Here is a 22,687-nt window from a genome sequence, read left to right on the forward strand (position 1 = left end):
GTCACTTCGTGCTACGAATATGGGACCAAATACTACACTTTTGATTACTTTAATACACAAGTGAATTTGTCCCAATAATTTTGGACTATGTACAAAACGTGCTGCAATTTCTACACGGTTCAACCGATATGGATGTAAATACCCAAAAATGAAAGCTGGCAGTCTGCACTTAAACTGTTGTATAAAAAAGTACTGGAGTACAGAGCCAAAACAACAAATGTGTCACTGTCCCAATACTTTGAGCTCACTGTATGCCTTCACATTTTGTGTCACAGCCAGAATTCAAAATTGATTAACTATATTTTTTGTCTCACCCATCGACACACAATACCCCATAATGACAAAGTGAAAACATGTTCTAAGACATGTTTTGAAATACAGAAATATCTCATCTACATAAGTATTCACACTCCTGAGTCAATACATGTTAGAATCACCTTTGGCAGCGATTATAGCTGTAAGTCTTTCTGGATAAGTCTATTAGCTTTGCACACCTGGATTGTACAATATTTGCACATTATTCTTTAAATTATTCAAGCCCTGTCAAGTTGGTTGTTGATTATTGCTAAACAGCCATTTTCAAGTTTCGATTTAAGTCAAAACTGGAACTAGGCCACTCAGAAACATTCAATGTCATCTTGGTTAACAACTCTAGTGTATATTTGGCCTTGTGTTTTAGGTAATTGTCCTGCTGAAAGGTGTCTCCAAGTGTTTGTTGGAAAGCAGACTGAAGCAGGTTTCTTTCTAGGATTTTGCCCTTTGCTTAGCTCTATTCCATGTATTTTTATCCCCCCCAAAATCCCTAGTTCTTGCCGATGACAAGCATACTAATAACATGATGAAGCCACCATGATTGAAAATATTAAGAGTGGTACTCAGTGATGTTTGCCCCAAACATAACACTTTGTATTCAGGACATGAAGTTAATTTCTTTGCCACGTTTTGCAGTTTTACTATTGTGCCTTATTGCAAACAGGATGCATGTTTTGAATATTTGTATTCTGTACAGGCTTTCTTCATTTCACTCTGTCATTTAGGTTTGTGTTGTGGAGTAACTACAATGTTGATCCATCCTCAGTTCTCTCCTAGCACAGCCATTCAAATAACTGTTTTAAAGTCACCATTGGCCTCATGGTGAAATCTCTAAGTGGTTTCCTTCCTCTGCGGCAACTGAGTTAGGATGGAAGCCTGTATTTTTGTAGTGACTGGGTTATTGCTACACCATCCAAAGTGTAATTCAGGCTGTAACAACAAGATGTGGAAAAAGTCAAGGGGTGTGAATACTTTCTGAAGTCACTGTTGGTTATCATCAAGATTAGTTCACACAGACAATCTCCTGCCATGGCCTTGTGTGCTTTGGCAGCATAACGAGGACACACACAATCTTAAATCAAATCAATATGTAGTACCTGAGAATTTTCCTGAGTGGTTCCTTTTGAATCAGTAGAGTGATGATTGGCCTTGTCCTATTTTACCTGGCAGGGATTGCAAGGCACTCTAAAACTAGATGCTTGTAAGGACAACATTCCAACCACACACTGCAGCCCAAGAAGGCATGAGTCACTGTTCTAGGGACAGCTGCAGGGCTACTCTGTCACTCACCCAAAACCAGAGGCTTCTGAACCTCTATCATGGGCAAGTCCTATTGCAAGTTTCAGGCCTTGTACTAACTAAAGATATTCATTGGATATAAATTCATCCATGACTGATTTGGGGGGGGGGGGGGGGGGGGGTTGTATCATTTGATTTACACAACATGCCCACCACTTTGACGATGCAAAATATATATTTTTTTATTGTGAAACAAATAAGAAATAAGACCAAAAAAACTCAACTTGAGTGTGCATAACTACTCACCCCCCCCAAAGTCAATACTTTGTAGATGCACTTTTTGCCGCAATTACAACTGCAAGTCTCTTGGGGTGTGTCTCTATAAGCTTGGCACATCTAGCCACTGGGGTTTTTGCCCATTCTTCAAGGCAAAACTGCTCCAGCTACTTCAAGTTGGATGTGTTCCGCTGGTGTACAGCAATCTTTAAGTCACCCCACAGATTCTCAATTGGATTGAGGTCTGGGCTTTGACTAGGCCATTCCAAGACATTTAAATGTTTCTCCTTAAACCACTCAAGTGTTGCTTTAGCAGTATGCTTAGGGTCATTGTCCTGCTGGAAGGTGAACCTCCGTCCTAGTCTTAAATCTCTGGAAGACAAACAGTTTTCCCTCAAGAATTTCCCTGTATTTAGCACCATTCATCAATCCTTAAATTCTGACCAGTCCCTGCCGACGAAAAACATCCACACAGCATGATGCTGCCACCACCATGCTTCACTGTGGGGATGGCTTTCTTGGGGTAATGAGAGGTGTTGGGTTTGTGCCAGACATAGCATTTTCCTTGATGGCCAAAAAGCTACATTTTAGTTTCATTTGACCAGAGTACCTTCTTTCATAAGTTTGGCGAGTCTCCCACATGCCTTTACGAAAATGACAAACCTAAAAAGTAACTTCTATTGCCATTTCCAACTATGTAATAATAGCCCATAGAGCCAACAAATAAAACAATTGCAGCCTGCAGGTAGAATAAAACATAAATAAAATAATATCCTAGAAATCATTCTAGAAATCATTTTTTTTTGTTAAATTATTTTATTTAACTAGGCAAGTCAGTTAAGAACAAATTCTTACCTACAATGACGGCCTACCCCAGCTAAACGCGGACGACGCTGGGCCAATTGTGTGGCGCCCTATGGCTATGCATGGCCTGTCTGCAACTTGAAACATTGTATCAACTATTAACTTTGGTCTGGCCCAAAGCTGTGCTAGCAAACTTGCAACATTGTATAAAATATTCTGCCGCTCAGAGTTTCCAGCACCAGTGAGCTCCGGGACAGACACAGCTGTAGGCTATTTGAGCAAGGGATAAGAAGTAATCATTTTTTGATGTTTCCACTGGATAAGAGCATGACATTTTTCCCCTTCACACTAAGTGGTTATCGAAAAGGAGAGCTGGAAAGGTTTTTCAAATACATAGAGGAACTATTGTCATTTTCGGTGGATGTAAAAACAGACTTTGTTTGCTTGCTGTTTGTGGTGAAAAAAGAAGCTCCACAGCTTATTAGTGGTGGTGCGTGAAGCCAATCAGAAATACTATCAGATCCACAAATGGGCACATTTATATGCCTACATTTGCATGCAGGCCTAGTAGCATGTAGGCCCTACTTCTATGTGGGCATCCTTACTCAACATTGACAGGAGCACTCCAAACAAATGACTAAATTGACAAAACTCGTAAATGGAACTAAAACGTGTTTTTCACAAGTGTAGCATAGGTTGTGGCTCTGCAAACAACGTGTCCACTCCGAAAATTAGAATGGTAAAAGACTGAAATAAATATTCATATATTGAATACAATTTTAACCTTAACCCTAAACATCCTAGAAATAGCATTTGACCTTGTGGGGACTAACAAAATGTCAGTTTACTAATCTTCTGGGGACTTCAAGGTCCCGACAAGTATAGTTAAAACACACACACACCTCAAATAGGTTTTAACACTAGCCTCTGTTTACCTAGTTCATTTCAATGTGCTTGTACATGTCTGGAAATGTGGGTGTGTGCATAGTGCACACTACACAGCCAATGTGCTCATAGATGGGTGTTGGAGGAAGAGTGACTCACTAACCGGCTGAGTCAAATGTACTTATGCTAACAACAATGAGGCTAAAATATATGCAATCAATGGAGTGGACATGCAAGGAGAGGTAACAACATTTCACTCTTTTGGGATCTGAGTGGATAAATGTACATATTACCAAGCCATAAGTTACATAACTTTAGGGTTACAAACTAATCGAGTTTCCCATCTAGGATTGGAACATAGGTTTAAGACGATGTATGTGTAGTGTATGGCTAGAGTGAAAAAGACTCACCACTGATGACTTTCGGCACACATAGGGTTCAGTTTTACAGCTTCCTCTCCAACTTTCTTCCCTGAGGGGAGAGAATGAGGAAATTAACAAAGCTACTGCAGGATAACACAAGCTCAGTATACACAATACCGGAAGCACGTTTGTTCACGTCATATACAGTATATACAAATGTATTAGGCATATATACAGTGCCTTCGGGAAAGTATTCAGACTATTTACACATTTTGTTACGTCAGAGCATTATTCTAAAATTGATACAATTGTATTTGTGGAGTTTCTCCCATTCTTTTCTGTAGATCCTCTCAAGCGGTCAGGTTGGAAGGGGAGCATTGCTGCACAGCTATTTTCAGGTCTCTCTAGAGATGTTCGATCGGGTTCAAGTCCGGGCCACTCAAGGACATTCCGAGACTTGTCCCGAAGCCACTCCTGTGTTGTCTTGGGTGTGTGCTTAGGGTTATTGTCCTGTTGGAAGGTGAACCTTTGCCAAAGTCTGAGGTCCTGAGCACTCTGGATAATGTTTTCATCAAGTATCTCTCTGTACTTTGCTCCGTTCATCTTTGCCTCGATCCCGACTTGTCTCCCAGTCCATGCCGCTGAAAAGAATCTCCTCAGGATGATGCTGCCACCACCATGCTTTACCGTAGGGATGGTGCCAGGTTCCTCCAGACGTGACGCTTGGCACTTAGGACAAAGAGTTTAATCTAGGTTTCATCAGACCAGAGAATCTTGCTTCTCATAGTCAGAGTCCTTTAGGTGCCTTTTGGCAAACTCCAAGCAGGCCGTCATGCGCCTTTTACTGAGGAGAGGCTTCCATCTGGTCACTTTACCATAAAGGCCTGATTTGTGGAGTGCTGCAGAGATGGGAGAACATTCTGAAAGGACAACCATCAATTGAATTTACCACAGGTGGACTCCAAATCAAATTGTAGAAACATCATAAGGACGATCAATGGAAACAGGATGTACCTGAGCTCAATTTTTAGTCTCATAGCAAAGGGTCTGAATACTTGTTTTTATTTTATTCTTTACGCTTCTAAAAACCTGTTTTTGCTTTGTCATTATGGAGTAGTGTGTGTAGATTGAGTAGTAAAAATGTGTATTTAAAAAAATTGTATAGGGGCCTCCTGGGTGGCACAGTGGTTAAGGGCGCTGTACTGCAGCGCCAGCTGTGCCACCAGAGATTCTGGGTTCGCACCCAGGCTCTGTCGTAACCGGCCGCGACCGGGAGGTCCGTGGGGCGACGCACAATTGGCCTAGCGGGCTTGGCCGGTAGGGATATCCTTGTCTCATCGCGCACCAGCGACTCCCGTGGCGGGCCGGGCGCAGTGCGCGCTAACCAAGGTTGCCAGGTGCACAGTGTTTCCTCCGACACATTGGTGGCTTCCGGGTTGGCTTCCTGATTGGATGCGCGCTGTGTTAAGAAGCAGTGCGGCTTGGTTGGGTTGTGTATCGGAGGACGCATGACTTTCAACCTTCGTCTCCCAAACCCGTACGGGAGTTGTAGCGATGAGACAAGATAGTAGCTACTAAAAAACAATTGGATACCACGAAATTGGGGAGAAAAACGGGTAAAAAAAAGTGTATATAATTCCCGAATCCACTGTATGAGCACAGGAAAAAAGATCATGCTGCAGGCAGCATAGAGAAGAACTGATAATTGATTGTATGGCGCAAGAACAAATGCAAATGTATGTTATTGAGAAATCTTTGTAGAACCAAAACATGCACACAGCCTTTGCTCAACGAACTCTAACACAAATCACTTGGGTTGCTGCAGTTTGCGAATGTGCTTATCACCCTCACACCAGTCAAGCAATGCATTCCACCAAGAGTCGTTCACAATGTAGTCCGGTTGCGGCCATAACTAGACCTCGGTTCAAATGTATCAATAAATAAATCTGATTTGTATGCCTAGCAATGAACAAAATCTACATTGTTTAAAGCATACTTTTACAAGTCTTAGTCAGAAATGACAGCTTCACCAAGCCCCTCTCCGCCCTAACAAATGGGAGTCGTTGTCCCAAAAGCGTCAAAGCAGGCAACAAGCTTAGGTCCAAAATAAGCCCATAGAAAGGCATTGGATATATTTTAGACAGATTTTGTCGAGAGTCAAACCTTTCACTTCGCCTCTTCCTTTCTGCTCATGGTGAACAACATGAAAAAGAGGCTTGTAGAATAATGACTCTTTTGAGTTTTAAGTTAATCGTTCGTTGGTAGGGGGTCCTGCGTGCTCTGGACTAAAATAACGAAATTAGTAAAAATATTTATTTTGACTGAACGAGTCCAAAAGTCACTAACAAGAGCCAAACTTCCCATCACTAGAAGCCAGGGGAAGTTCAATGGCAGAAATCAGCTAGAGGGGTGGAAACCCAGTGACGCCTCGCAACACGTCAAACAAATCACATGCTTTGCTTGGGCGGAGCTCCAAGGGTGCTCACCAGACAAGTGCCGTAGCAGCAACAGTGCGCGCGGACTAAAAATGTTACCTAAATAAGCGCTGGTGAGAAAACCAATGTGCTGCAACTGTTCTAATATGTTTTTGCAGCAAAGCTGCAGCAAGAGGGGAGAAATGGTATACAATGCTGGAGTGATTATTTGGCTGTGCAGGCTACCATGAGGGACAAGAAGTAGCTAGCCACAATGAAGTTCTTTTTGAGAAAAGTCAGAACCTTGTATGATACATTAGTTTTACCAAACTCATCAAAAAAAGAAACGTCCCTTTTTCACGACCCTGTCTTTCAAAGATAATTCGTAAAAATCCAAATAACTTCACAGATCTTGATTGCAAAGGGTTTAAACACTTTCCCATGCTTGTTCAATGAACCGTAAATAATTAATGAACATGCACCTGAGGAACGATTGTTAAGACACTAACAGCTTAACAGACGATAGGCAATTAAGGTCACAGTTATGAAAACTTAGGACACTAAAGAGGCCTTTCTACTGACTTTGAAAAACACCAAAAGAAAGATGCCCAGGGTCCCTGCTCATCTGCGTGAACGTGCCTTAGGCATGCTGCAAGGGGGCATGAGGACTGCAGATGTGGCCAGGGCAATAATTGCAATGTCTGTAACTGTGAGACACCTAAGACAGCGCTACAGGGAGACAGGACGGACAGCTGATCGTCCTTGCAGTGGCAGACCACATGCAACAACGCCTGCACAGGATCGGTACATCTGAACATCACACCTGCGGGACAGGTACAGGATGGCAACAAGAACTACCCGAGTTACACCAGGAACGCACAATCCCTCCATCAGTGCTCAGACTGTCCGCAATAGGCTGAGAGGCTGGACTGAGGGCTTGTTGGCCTGTTCTAAAGGCAGGTCCTCACAAGACATCACCGGCAACAACATCGCCTATGGGCACAAACCTAACGTCGCTGGACCAGACAGGACTGGCAAAAAGTGCTCTTCAATGATGAGTCGCGGTTTTGACTCACCAGGGGTGATGATCGGATTCGCGTTTATCGTCGAAGGAATGAGCGTTACACCGAGGCCTGTACTCTGGAGCGGGATCGATTTGGAGGTGGAGGGTCCATCATGGTCCTCCTCCCTCATGTGGTACCCTTCCTTGAGATGTTGCTTCAATATATTCACATGGTATTATGAGGAAATAAAATTATCTATTTTGTGAAGTGCACCAGTCCCTCCTGCAGCAAAGCACCCCCACAACATAATGCTGCCACTCCCGTGCTTCACAGTTGGGATGGTGTTCCTCGGCTTGCAAGCTTACCCCTTTTTCCTACAAACATAACGATGGTCATTATGGCCAAACAGTTGTATTTTTGTTTCATCAGCCCAGACGACATTTCTCAAAAAAATACAATCTTTGTCCCCATGTGCAGTTGCAAACCACACTCTGGCTTTTTAATGGCGGTTTTGGAGCAGTGGCTTCTTCCTTGCTGAGCGGCCTTTCAGGTTATGTCGATATAGGACTAATTTTACTGTGGATATAGATACTTTTGTACCCGTTTCCTCAAGCATCTTCACAAGGTCCTTTGCTGTTGTTCTGGGATTGATTTGCACATTTCGCACCAAAGTACGTTCATCTCTAGGAGACAGAACGTGTCTCCTTCCTGAGCGGTATGACGGCTGCGTGGTCCCATGGTGTTTATACTTGCGTACTATTGTTTGGACAGATGTACGTGGTACCTTCAGACGTTTGGAAATTGCTCACAAGGATGAACCAGACTTGTGGTCTACAATTGTCTTTCTGAAGGTCTTGGCTGATTTCTTTTGAATTTCCCATGATGTCAAGCAAAGAGGCACTGAGTTTGAAGGTAGGCCTTGAAATACATCCACAGGTACACCTCCAATTGACTCAAATTATGTCAATTAGCCTATCAGAAGCTTCTAAAGCCATGACATGATTAAAAAAAAATAGAAAAAATCCAAGCTGTTTAAAAGGCACAGTCAACTTCGTGTATGTAAACTTCTGACCCACTGGAATTGTGATACAGTGAATTATAAGTGAAATAATCTGCCTGTAAACAATTGTTGGAAAAATTACTTGTCATGCACAAAGTAGACCAACTTGCTAAAACTATAGTTTTTTTTTTAAACAAAGTTGTGGAGTGGTTAAATGACTCTGACCTAAGTGTACGTAAACTTCCGACTTCAACTGTATATAGATGATGTCGCCATAGTCTAGGAACGTTGACTGAATAATCGGCTTTCTACTATTTAGCGAGAGGCAGGACCTATTTCTATAGAAGTACAATAAACTTTTTAAAAAGACAGCTTTTCATCTATTCAGATGCCCAGATATTTGTAAGCCTCTTCCACATTTTGTTACGTTACAGCCTTATTCAAAAATAGATTAAATAAAACATTTCCTCATCAATCTACACACAATACCTCATAATGACAAAGCGAAAACAAGTTTAGAAATTTTTGCAAATCTATTACAACTAAAAAATACCTTGTTTTTTAACTTTACATAAGTGTTCAGACCCTTTGCTATGAGACTCGGAATTGAGCTCAGGTGCATCCTGTTTCCATTGATCATCATCATTGAGATGGTAAATTCAATTGATATGACATGATTTGGAAAGGCACACACCTGTCTATATAAGGTCCCACAGTTGACAGTTCATGTCGGAGCAAAAACGAAGCCATGAGGTCGAAGGAATTGTTCGTAGAGCTCCGAGACAGGATTGTGTTGAGGCAAAGATCTGAGGAAGGGTACCAAAAAAAATGTCTGCAGCATTGAAGGTTACCAAGAACACAATGGCCTCCATCATTCTTAAATGGTAGAAGGTTGGAACCATCAAGACTCATCCTAGCACTGGCCACCCAGCCAAACTGAGTAATCGGGGAAGAATTGCCTTGTTCAGGGAGGTGACCAAGAACCAATGGTCACTGACAAAGCACCAGAGTTTCTCTGTGGAAATGGGAGAACCTTCCAGAAGGACAACGATCTCTGCAGCACTCCGTCAATCATGCCTTTATGGTAGAGTGGCCAGACAGAAGCCACTTCTCAGTAAAAGGCACATGACAGCCTGCTTGGAGTTTGCCAAAAGGCACCTAAAGGACTCTCAGAACATGAGAAAATTTTGAAACCAAAATTGAACTCTTTAACCTGAATGCCAAGCATCACGTGTTGAGGAAACCAGACACCGCTCATCACCTGACCAATACCATCCCTATGGTGAAGCATGGTGGTGGCAGCATCATGCTGTGGAGATGTTTTTCAGAGGCAGGGACTGGGAGACTAGTCAGGATTGAAGGAAAGTAGAACGGCGCAAAGTATAGAGAGATCCTTGATGAAAACCTGCTCCAGAGCGGTCAGGACCTCAGACTGGGGTGAAGGTTTACCTTCCAACAGGACAACAACCCTAAGCACACAGCCAAGATAACGCAGGAGGGGCTTCGGGACAAGTCTCAATGTCCCTGAGTGGCCCAGCCAGAGCCCGAACTTGAACCACTATCTAACATCTCTGGAGAGACCTGAAAATAGCTGTGCATTGACACTCCCCATCCAACCTGACAGAGTTTAAGGGGATCTGCAGAGAAGAAAGGGGAGAAACTCCCCAAATACAGGCGTGTCAAGCGTCATACACAAGATTCGAGGCTGTAATCTCTGCCAACTGTGCGTCAACAAAGTACTGAGTACAGGGTCTGAACACTTATGTAAATGTGATTTCAGTTTATTTTTTTAATACATTTGCAAAAAAGTCTAAAATCCTGTTTTTGCTTTGTCATTGTGGGGTATTGTGTGTAGATTGAGGATTTTTAAAAATCCATTTTAGAATAAGGCTGTAACGTACCAAAATGTGGAAAAAGTGAAGGAGTCTGAATACTTTCCGAACGCACTGTTCATATGCTTAAATCATCAGTTATTTTTATGGACTCTAGAGAACATACTTAGTTTTACCTACATTCAATACTAATTTCAGGTCAATAAAGTTTCTGTAATACAATGAAGGCAAACTGTTCCTAAGTTTGTACACTCAGTGTTTATGCCATATGATAAGCTGCCAAATTCATTGAGACAGCTGATACACAGACAATGACAATTAAATTAAACATATTGGAGATAATATTTAGAAGAGAAATATTCAACCTGAAATAGGATACTGGCCATTGGCCCAGTTTTATTGGAAGGCATTCTAATTGGTCAACCACAGGCTAGGGCTGGGTTATAAACTACATCCTGTCCCTTTGTTCACTGGCGAGAATCATAGGAGAGAATCCCTGAGGACAGGGGAGAAACATCCATCTACCATAACATCTATGATTTATCCTCTTTGAATAAACCTCTTTCCTCCTCCTGATTTGCTTTGGGGTCTGTGTTAAAGAATAACATCAACTAGATCTTACAACTAGACAAAAAGGACATTTTAATTTGAGAATACAACACAGAAACAAAGACAGAACCACTTCCCCTCTTTATTGCAGGATTGTGATAGTTCAACTATTATTAAAAATGTCAATGTTAATCTAACAAAACAAGTTTAAACATTTCACTACAAAATGTACAAATAAGCTATCTCGTATGTATGTAAGGATTAGACATCTTAGTCTAAACAATAGATACTTGAGTAGTAATAAGTAGGCAATTATAACTAAAGCATCATTTAGGGTTAACAAAATAACTCCATACCAGCGGTGGCCAACCTTGCTCCACTGATCCACTTGGTGAGCAGACTTCTGTTCCAGCCCAACAATAGCACACTTGATTATTAACTCATTACTGATGGGCTGAAACAGAACCCTGCACACCCAGCAGACCTCCAACAAGGGTTGGACTTCTCCAATTATAAAATCGGTTTATACATTGCTTGTGTGATGTTTTAACTGTATTTTTGTATACAGCATGTGCTAATTTAGGTCGGCCTACACATACTACCCATGTTAGCAAATGTTCTATACAAAAATACTGCTGGTATACACAGTTGCTTTGTGAGGTGTTCAGGTTCACAGTTAGCCATTGTTATGGAAATGCAAGATGAAAAGTACCAGTGGCCCTGCTTTGGCCCCAAGTGAGAGTAGGTCTGCCGGAGCCATGGCCCAGTGAGACACGGGTGCCGGCAAGTGTAGATGGAAACCGAAAAGTCTGAGCCTTTTGAGTAAAACACTGTATGGATATGCGCCATTACTCTCTTGGGACATTCATTGGGATTTCTCGCTTCATCTGCAAACACAGGCTTTCACAGTGCTCCATATTTGAGGACAGAAAACATAAAAAAGAAAACAGGCTTCATTATACATCACTGAATATTAAGTTGGTATTACAGTATCTCTGTCCTAAAAGTTTTACTCTAGTACAGTAACTGAATCTGTAAACTTTTCATAATGTCCTCCCACAAAGTTACCTGCCCTATCCAGTTGCCTAAGCTCTCCCTTCACGGAGCTACAATTTCACCCTCTTCCATGGATGTTATCTACAAATGCATTTGGAGACTGTAAATTTAAAACAATGAGTATGTCAAGATAGCTAGGTAATAGAACATTAGCTAGCTGCTGACATTTAATTTAACTTAGCTAAACAGTGTGTAAAGTTTTCTAGCTAGCAGCTCAGTTGAGTTACCCTACTTTTCCAAATGTATTTACTTACTTGAATAAGTCCTCCCACCGCCTGTTTTTTGGGTCCTTACAAAAAATGTAAAAAATGGGCAGGATTTTTTCGGTGGCAGCAAAGCGCAGCCATGTGGATTAATGGAGACGAGGCAAAAAGTGTGTGTCACCAGAGCAGTTTAGAACGTGTTGTGACGTTTGACTTTAAACAGCGTAATCCACTTTCAATAAATATAAAATCGCAGACAGTTAGCCACACTTGATAACTTGAAAACTAGCACATGTAACAAATCTACAAACGGTGTCCTACGGAAAATAGTGACGCACATAACGCACAGCACCTCTTCTACGGGCATGTGGGGGAGGGTTCTTGAAATGTAACATCCAATTAAAATCTTGCTGCTGGGAGCCAGTGGACTATTCAAACCATTTTTGCAATACAACAAATCTCAGAGGGAGGCATGACAATATGATTTTGGTGGTACGGCAATGAGAGACTAGTTAGTGTAACACAAGACATGCAAAGAGCGCTGAGATGTGTAACTTTGCTGACAAGCAATGCAGGGATGGAGTATTTGGCAAAGGCAGGGAAAAAAGAAAAGCATGCAAACATAACGCATTAAACATTTTTTGGGGGGAGGGAACACCTCTGTTCACTTGGAAGTGGTGCATGATATCACAGCTGTATAGTACAAACATTATGGTTGTGTGTTTAAAGAGAATACATACTTTTTTATTGCCTTTTATAGAAGCTATGTTAGAGAGGTTTCTGTTTTGACAACAGCATTACGTCATACTATTCTGCACATCTGAAAAGCGTGAAAAGATCACGGTTATTTGTAGTGTTGTTTTGGCCAAACTAAGAATGAGAACATGCTGGATGGATTGCATGGGGGGGGGGGAAATAAGCCCCCCCCCCCACACACACAACTGTCCTATTCCTTAAGATAATTTAATATGGAGGAATAGACCCTGTCAATTGTTCATCGTGCATTATTGGTGATGCACATGTAGTTGTGAGTACTTCATTATAAGCCTTCGGATGACAGAAGACATGTGCTCAAAAACATAGCCAAAACTCAGACCCTTTCAATTGGCTCTGTGGCCAGATCTCAAACTGGCTGACTGAGGTCATAGTATGGTTACTAGAGGTTCATGTCAACTGGGTTAGTTTTCCAGGTGTCATTCAGTTCAGGACTACTTTCAGGCCACTCCGAGAAGTGGACAATGCCAACAAGTGGGTGGCCTGCAGAACCAGCTGTAAAAATGACCTTACATGGCTCCAATACCAGGAGCTGCTAGGAGCTCTGTTTTGGATGCACATTTCTGGACACTAACCTCGGAATTGGGAGATTTCTGAAAACCTTCGGATTTTTGGGAAATAAAAACCTGGGCATTTCTGAAAAGCTTCTGGAATTGTATAATCCTAATCTTTGGTAAATGGTGTGAATGCTAAGGATCAGTATGTGGTTTATTACCAGTTTCTGCTTGGGTCTTCTTTTGCTCTAGGTTGGTAGTGATGTCATGAACATCCACGTAGGCCCGAACTAGTCGCCATAAGAACGTAGTGTTCTGTCCAAACTGAAGAAAAGAGGTGTTCGTGTCAAACTTCATATTTTTGACATTTATTTGGAGGCAGGCTTCACCTAGGCGCTCTTCTGCGCCACCCTGGATTCAAATAGTATTTGCTTTCTTTCAAATACTGTAAGCACCTTTGGATTAGGCCTGTCTACAGTGCCAGATGAACAAGATTTGCTCTTTTGGAACTATTCAATTTGTTGCATTGCACCAAGCAAACCCAAGCAAAGCTCAATCAAGCGCATGGGACATTTTTTGAAAGAAAGCAAATACTATGTGAACCCATGTCTGCTACTGCTGTGATTTTTAAGAAATACAGATATCTACTAGCCCTAGGACATCCAAACTCAAGACTTGGAAAGTTGGTTGATGTGGCCCACCTGCTCCCGCTTATCCAGCATGGTGCGGAGGCACTCCCTCTTGTCTCCATCGCTGCCTTCGTGTAGAGCGTCCACCCTCTCCAGAAGGGCTGAGAACTCCTTCAGAGGCTCGATCACAGTCACTTCATACGGATTCTGACCCTCAGCCTCAATCTGCTCTTCTTCCTCAGAGTCGGTTAAAGCTGTTATGTACCTGAAACATAAAAAGCATTCATTAGCACCACAGCCTACACCTTCCTAATATTGAGTTGCACCCCCCTTTGCACTCAAAACAGCCTCAATTTATCAGGTAATTGTTAGAGGAATTTTGTTCCTACGTGTTCATTAACCAATTCCATTAAAACACTCTGTCCATTTATAAGAATTTGAATGGTTCTCATTTACATAAAATACAGAGACCAGTCATCAACATTACCCAATAGTGTTTATTCTCGAGAGCTCTGCTCATAACACCATGTACATTGGTTTATATACCTCACATTGTCATAAATGTCCCTCCTCTCAGATACAATGGCAATATGGTTCAAGCCTTCTCACATTGTCTAACACCTGTTAAACGATCTACTACAAGCCCAAGGTCTCTCCCCTCCCTGAGTGGGGACAGAATGTCCTGTAAGAAACACAGTATTCCAGCCGTCTGACAATAGCTCCATTCGTTTCTAACAAGGAACAGAAAGTCTTTGTTCTAATTCTTGACTAAAACTACACACATTATATTCCGTGTTTTGATTATAATAAGATTCATACATTCATAGTGACAGGGTAGTATTTTGTTTAGTTATAGTTCTACGTTAAATGTATACCATTCTTGAGACACATGGGAAACGTGTGAAAAACCCAGCAGCGTTTCAGTTCTTGACACACCCAAACCAGGTGTGTGTGGCACTTACTACCATACTCTGTTCAAAGGCACTTCCATCTTTTGTTCTGCCCATTCATCCTCAGAATGGCCTCAGAATGGAACACAGTTGGTTGTCTCAAGGTTTAAAAAAATCCTTATTTAACCTGTCTCCTCCCCTTCATCTACACTGATCGAAGTGGATGTAACAAGTGACATCAATAAGGGATCATAGCTTTCACCTGGATAGTCTCATGGAAAGAGCACTGTTCCTAATGTTTTGTACAATCAGTGTATATTCTCAGTTCCCTTGGAATGTGTTTTCATAGTAAACATAGGTGTGAGGAAGATGAACTGAATGAAGGTGGTTCAAACTATGGTTGAAGATTTTCATACCGTTCCTGTACGGCAGTGCACACAATGTAATTACGCACAAAACCAATTTAGGCAGTAGGGATCTTGATCCAGGAGGGGATTGGTTATTGTAACCGAGAAGCTCAATCTTGCAAGCTAGTACGTTAGCAAACCAAATGCATAGCTGGGAGTCCTGAGCTGGAGATCATTCTCTAATTTACTGTTAGTGGAGCATTCCTAAAAATGTAGACCAGCATTGTAAATAATAATTTGTTCTAGGCAAGTCAGTTAAGAACAAATTCTTATTTACAATGACAGCCTAGGAACAGTGGGTTAACTGCGTTCAGGGGCAGAAAGACAGCTCAGGGATTCGATCTAGCAACCTTTCGGTTACTGGCCCAACGCTCTAACCACAAGGCTACCTGCCGCCCCTAAATAAAGGTGAAATAAAACGTAAAGTGAAGGGTGAAAGTATCTCCAGAAAGGGAGCTTCCAAGACACTTCCAATAACGGATTAACATTCACTGCATATTTACACGCAAACAGCGACATGCTTGTTTACACAAGTGGGTCACTTAATTTTGTCACTAGCAGTTAAAAAGTCTGACAGACACTTGAAGGGTTTCCCGTGCCAAACACAGGGAGACTGGTCTCTGTCATGGCACTCAGTGTCGGACACTTGTCTCGGTCATTGTGAGGCATACAATGTGCCCGCATTAGGCCTTCGAAAAAGGTCCCCTTTCCATTACTGTAGCTAAGGATGTACTTACACCCACAGCTAACACTTGAGTAGGGGAAGGGAAAAAGCTGACAGTCAGGTAGAAATAAAAAGACATGGAGGACTGAAAGTGAAAAAGTTCAAACATGAAAGGCCTCCATTAAAGGTCCGGCAACAGCTGCGTGTGCGTCATCTGTGGTTCTGGGAAAGTTTGTGTCTGGGAGCGATGGTTCTGGGGGAGGTGTGTTGGAGTGGGCTACTGACAGGTGCATATTGGGCCCACAACTGGAGGCCCCATCTTAGATCCCTCTCACCCCACATACCTCACCTCAGGCCCGAATAGCTGATTACTTAAATCAGTGCCTTTGAGACAAAAGTATGTGTTTGCAGGAAAACTGCAACACTGCTTCTCTGCAGGGCAGGCAGCAAAATTCAATGACGTAAGAACCTGGCAAGCCAATGTTGGAATTCTATTTTCACAAAAAAAAAATATAGGCCTATTTTGACAATGAAAAGGCTTGGTATAAATTGAAATAAAAGTATCTATGTGACATTGCTATTTAGCCTACAACGATAGACCATTACATTCAAAACATGACTGTTTTTATGAGTGTGCCCCATAAAAAAAAAGGGGGAAAAAGACATGGTGCTTATTGTTGCTGTCGGCCAATCAAAGTGGCTACAGCCAGAGGCTCCATGTGTAGCAATGAAGTGGGGGATTTCTTATCAAAGCAAAAAGGAATTAAAATTAAAGAATTAAGGCTAAACGAGGAGTTGGCTACAATGATCAACCAACCGTTAGGCTGTTGTTTCATATGAATGGAGTTGTTGGGGAGCACAGCAAAATAGCCAGCTAGCTAAAGTAGCAAGGCTAATTGAGGCTAACTTAGCTGGCTAGCTTCTTTCGCTACAACGATGATGCAGTGAGGACAGGCTACCAGATGGAATGATAGAAAAACGGGTTGCTGCCATAAGTTCTAACTAGAGCGAGTCAGTTTGGCTAGTCTTTCTCCCTCCGTGCCACACACTGTCACACACACCAACCCCTGCTCCAAACTCACCCCTCCCCTCCCTACTGCTGAAACAAACCCAGGTTCCTAAACCCCTCTCTGCACAGTGACCTCGGAGTAAGCTCCAAACCTGTAGGCTAGTGCTGAACTCATTTTTTATTTTATATTATTTCAAATATATATTATTTTTTTTCAGTTAAATCGGCCAATACAACAGGACTTAAAATTATGAATGGACTTGCTTGTTTGAGCTGCGATGACCATTCTCCAAATTGTGGTGTATTTATTTTTTGCGCTTGCACACAATGTACTTGTACATTGAGTGATTCACAGTATTTATCCAGATCCCTAGCGGAGACCTCCCCAGTTGCATGCTCTCCATCATGCCTTACCGATTCATTCACTTGTCCAGTCATTCCTTTTTTCTTTCGTTCATGCAGTCCTCTCTTTCCCTCTCGCGCTTGTTTACTCAATGAAAGATGGTGAGAGGCAGCAATGCTGAGCACTGAATGCATTCCTGTCACACCATTCCACGGCCATTGAATCACTAGAGTCGAGACAGAAAAAAAGCCCAGGATGTAGGGCTGTGGAGGTCATGAAATTGTCAGCCGGTGATTGTCAAGCAAATAACTGCCGGCCTCACGGTAATTGACCGTTAATTAACAAAACACATTTAGCATCTCCTGGCTTCTACGCATAGCCTACAAGCCACTGATGCAGACCTTTGGAACAATCTACATTTTAAAAACTCAAATCCATGTAATATAGCCTACAACATCACAATAAATCCATTATTTTAGACTGGTCTATAGAAAGACTACATTTACTTCATATCATCTATTTCAGAAGAACAGAATAGCATACTCAGAGTTGTCATTATGTTAAGCCCTGATTTGGCTATGCTATAAGGCTGTTGGCTACACTAGTTCACTTAGCAGCCAAGATTTGCTTAGAATTCTGTGGTATTGTTTTATAGTATGATGAATACAACTGAACATAGCTGAATAGAGAGGATTTTTTCTCAAAAGGATGATGGAGTGCACATACATGCGGCTATTCTGTGTTGAGCGCTTAAAAGAAAAAGTGTCCCTTATTACGCTTAATTTAGAGTTATTTATGCAACTTTAGTTGTAATACAAACATTGGGCTTCATGTTTTAACTTTTAATACATTCTAAGGCTGCATGATGCAACTAACGATTTGAAAAAAAAGTTGCATGAAAAGGCATGCAAAGCAGAGCTCTGCTTTGTTTTTTTGCTCAGGCTGCACACATCAGTCTCTCATTCACAATTTTACAAGCACTGGATAATGCCTTGAATTTCCCGGCAGCACTCCCTTTGTGTGGTCATAATGCTGGTGGTCTGCTTGAAACATGTAGGTTTTAAAGACTTGGTCAGGGAGAGGTTGAAAATGTCAGTGAATACACTTGCCAGTTGGTCCGCGCATGCTCTTACACGTCCTGGTAATCCGTCTGGCTCCGCGGCCAAGTGAACACTGACCTTTTAAAAAAAGGTCTTGCTCACATCGGGTAAGGAAAGCATGATGACAGAGTCATCCGGAACAGCTGGTGCTCTCATGCATGCTTCAGTGTAGGCTCGCGTCACTGGGAAGCTCGTGGCTGGGTTTCCTTTGTAGTCCGTAATTTTTTGCAAGCCCTACCACATCCAACGAGTGTCAGAGCCGGTGTAGTAGGCTTCAATCTTAGGCCTGTATTGACACTTTTTTTTTCAGTGGTGGAAAAAGTACCCACTGTCATAATTGAGTAAAAGTAAAGATGCCTCAATAGAAAATGACAAGTAAAAGTCACCCAGTAAAATTCTACTTGAGTAAAAGTATTTGGTTTAAAATATATTTAAGTATCAAGTACTTTAAAGTATTTTTACACCACTGGCCTGTTTGATGGTTCGTCTGAGGACATAGCGGGATTTCTTAAAAGCGTCCGGATTAGTGTCTCGCTCCTTGAAAGCGGCAGCTCTAGCCTTTAGCTCGGTGCAGATGCACTTATTGATGAAGCCGATGACTGAGGTGGTATACTACTCAATACCATTGGATGAATCCCAGAACACATTCCAATCTGTGTTAGCAACACATCCTGTAGCGTAGCATCCACGTCATCTGACCACTTCCGCATTGAGCAAGTCACTGGTACTTCCTGCTTTAGTTTTTGCTTGTAAGCAGAATCAGGATTATAGAATTCTAGTCAGACTTGCCAAATGGGGAGGGCGAGCTATGTATGCATCTCTGTGTGTGGAGTAAAGGTGGTCTAGAGTTTTTTTCCCTCTGGTTGCACGTGACATGCTGGTAGAAATGAGGTAAAAATTATTTAAGTTGGCCTGCATTAAAGTCTCCGGCCACTAGGAGCGCTGCTTCTGGAGCGTTTTCTTGTTTGCTTATGGCCTTATACAGCTCTGAGTGCGGTCTTAGTGCCAGAATCGGTTTGTGGTGGTAAATAGACGGCTACAAATAACATAGCTGAAAACTCTTGGTTGATAGTGTGGTCTACATCTCATCATGAGGTACTCTACCACAGGCGAGCAATACTTTGAGACTTCTTTAATATTAGACATCGCGCACCAGGTGTTTTTGACAAAATAGACACACCCCCACCACTCGCCTTACCAGACGTAGCTGCTCTGTCCTGTCGATGCACGGAAAACTCAGCCAGCTCTATACTACCCATTTCGTCATTCAGCCATGACTCCGTGAAACAAAAGATATTACAGTTATTTGTCTCGTTGGTAGGATAGTCTCAACCGTAGATCATTCAGTTTGTTTTCCAGTGATTACATGTTGGCAGATAGAAGTGATGGTGGTGGTGATTCACTCACTTGCCTACGACTCCTCACAAGGCACTCCAACCTCAGTATTTTCTTCACGCGAATGACAGGGATTTGGACCTGTTCTCCGGGAAGCAGTACATCTTTCACGTCGGACTCATTAACCTCTTAAAGAAAAAATATTGGTCCAGTTCGAGGCAAGTAAATCTGTTCTCCAGAAGCTCTTTCCAGTCATAAGAGTCCATAACTTGGTTCTCTCACACAATTGCATTGCCTATAAAACATTTAAGTGTTTGATTAGGTTTTTAATAAAGTTTGCATTGATGTCAGAGTGATTAGAGGGACAATAGAGTGCTGAGTACAAGGCTGCTAGCAAGTTTGGTAGGTTACTAATGACCATTACAGCTTGGAGAAGCCTAATTACTGTGACGTAATGGTCACGTGGAATTTGACTGCCGTCATGACTAGTGACCACCAGTGTGGCGGTAATATGGTCATCATAACATCCCTACCAGGATGCATTTGTGTGTTGTTTGTGCTTCCTCCATTTACAGATGGGGAACAATCATCACAGGGCCCGCGGTGCTGTTTCAACACTAAACAAAAACACACATAGCCATCTTTAACTTGACTGTGTTCCGTACCAGTTCGATTTAGGTCTAGTTAGGGGACAAGGCGAAAGGGTAAAGAGAGTGGAGGCCTACTACAGTGGCAGCAGGTGCCTTATAAAAGGTTGAGAAGGATGATGAACATTTTGAGAGAGAAAAAAAAAAGTACAGGTACTACGTACACCATTTTACACTTGTCTTGAAGGCTCAGATTTGGGTTAGCATTTCTTACTGTAATACAACACTGCTTAAAACATCAAAAGGGCCAATGGGACATGTTCAGCACTGGCTCTGTGGATTGCTACTCTCCCTTAATACATAGAGCGTTCCAGTAATGTTGTCGCGGAGCATATTTTCAAAAGCTTAATAGAGATGAAGGATGAAAGAAATTCCCTCCAGCTGCTTTGATGACACAATGACAGTGCTTAACACCTTTAAGGCCAATCATCACCTATCCTTTTGGGTGCAATGTTTTAACCGCACTGTGTGTAGAGCACACACTAATTAGTGTACAGGACTAAACATGATACAAATAGTTGCCCTGTACTTTGATGTAGTGCTACTTTAACCTTGGCACCAAATGAATGGGTTTGTAAATGCCATATTAAAGTCTTAAGATCTAATGCTAGTTCTACACAGACAACATTCTCTCAGTGAGAGGGATTGTACATTTAACATTCAGACGGAGAATCCAGTTTGGAGTGTTCCAAGGGAGCTTAAGCAGCAGTGGTCACCATGGTAAAGTGTAAAAACCAACATGAAGAGTTTAAACTCCCAACATCCTCTGATCTAGCACCATGCTTCAGCGTAGGGATGGTTCCAGGTTTCCTTCAGATGTGCCACTTGGCATTCAAGCCAAAGAACTCAATCTTGGTTTCATCAGACCAGAGAATCTTGTTTCTCATGGTCTGAGAGTCCTTTAGGGGCCCTTTGGCAAACTCCAAGCGAGCTGTCATGTGCCTTTTACTCAGGAGTGGCTTCCTTCTGGCCACTCTACCATAAAAGGCCTGCTTGGTAGAGTGCTGCAGAGATGGGAGAACCTTCCAGAAGGACAACCATCTACACAGAGGAACTCTGGAGCTCTGTCAGAGTGACCATTGGGTTCTTGGTCACCTCCCTGACCAAGGCCCTTCTCCCTCGTTTGGCAGGGGGCCAGCTCTAGGAAGAGTCTTGGTGGTTACAAACTTCTTCCATTTAAGAATGATGGAGGCCAGTGTTCTTGGGGACCTTCAATGCTGCAGGGCTCCCGAGTGGCGCAGCAGTCAGGCACTGCATCTTAGTGCTAGAGGCTTCACTACAGGCCCTGGTTCGATTCCAGGCTGTATCACAACCGCCTTGATTGGGAGTCCCATAGGGAAATGCACAATTGGCCCAGCTTCGTCCAGGTTAGGGTTTGGCCGGGGTAGGCTGTCATTGTAAAATAATAAATTATTCTTAACCGACTTGCCTTAATTAAATAAATAAAAATGATCTGTGCCTCAACACAATCCGGTCTCGGAGCTCTACGGACAATACCTTCATCCTCATGACTTGGTTTTTGCTCTGACATGCACGGTCAACTGTGGGACCGTTTATATAGAGGTGCCTTTCCAAATCATGTCCAATCAATTGAATGTACGACAGGTGGACTCCAATCAAGTTGAAGAAACATCAAGGATGATCAATGGAAACAGGACGCACCTGAGCTAATTTTCAAGTCTCATAGGAGAGGGTCTGAATAGTTATGTAAAGAAGGTATAAAAAATAAAAAAAACATGTAATACATTTGCATACATTTCTAAAAAAACAGTTTTTGTTGTCATTATGGGTTATTGTGTATAGGTTGAGAAGGGGGAAAAAATGTTTAATCCATTTTAGAATAAGGCTGAAAAGTAACAAAATGTGAAAAAATTAATGGGGTCTGAATACTTTCTGAATGGACTGTATCGTGTAAATCAGTGCCTTTCGTGAAGTTCCGAATGCAAGAGATGGAGACAAAATGCATCCGACATAATGCTTTAAAACGAGGCCTTTGACAGCTCGGCATACAGACTGGGAGATTGATGGGCCTGCTCAGTTGAGGTGGTAAGTTCAAGGAAGCTATGACAGATGACTGATTGAGCTTTCCTCCTTGCAAATGTCTAAACTGAGCAAATGCACTCCTTAACCTGCTAAATAATTAAGCCTCCTTCCTTGTCACACGTCTGTGCAGCACAGAGTACAGTCTGTTCCCAGTAATAGGCACTTCGTGTTTTTGCAAGACCAAGCACAATCTGTAATACCTCAACACTGGTCACGATCTGCATATCTTTGCAAACACACCAGAAAAAGCCAATTGTAGGTTTCACAACACAAGACTGAAAAAGGGCAATAAAAAAAATGAGGGCCGACAGCGTCGGAAAGAGAAGTATGGGCATCTTCACAGGAATAATGTATTTCTAGTTACTGTGTGGCTGTATTGTGCTAAAATAACTTTTTTTAAAGTTCAAAAGAGACAG

General features: G+C 42.2%; 1 protein-coding gene across 7 annotated transcripts in view; it reads right to left on the minus strand.

Moving 5' to 3' along the window:
* Positions 1–22,687, minus strand: part of LOC110502298 (regulator of microtubule dynamics protein 2) — a 58,112-nt gene that overhangs the window by 24,792 nt on the left and 10,633 nt on the right. For all 7 annotated transcript variants that reach the window (XR_016490910.1, XR_016490909.1, XM_090216648.1 and 4 more), the window contains exons 3-5: positions 13,906–14,098; positions 13,426–13,528; positions 3,927–3,987 (exon numbers count right to left, since the gene is read on the minus strand). Coding sequence is in view for 5 of the 7 variants with exons in the window: in XM_090216648.1 (XP_090072774.1) it covers positions 3,927–3,987; positions 13,426–13,528; positions 13,906–14,098 (357 nt within the window). In the remaining 2 variants the exon portion in view is untranslated. The remainder of the gene's footprint in view (positions 1–3,926; positions 3,988–13,425; positions 13,529–13,905; positions 14,099–22,687) is intronic.

The sequence above is a fragment of the Oncorhynchus mykiss genome, chromosome 23, assembly GCF_057628025.1.
Source record: "Oncorhynchus mykiss isolate SJ-2025 chromosome 23, ASM5762802v1, whole genome shotgun sequence".
Lineage (NCBI taxonomy): Eukaryota > Metazoa > Chordata > Actinopteri > Salmoniformes > Salmonidae > Oncorhynchus > Oncorhynchus mykiss.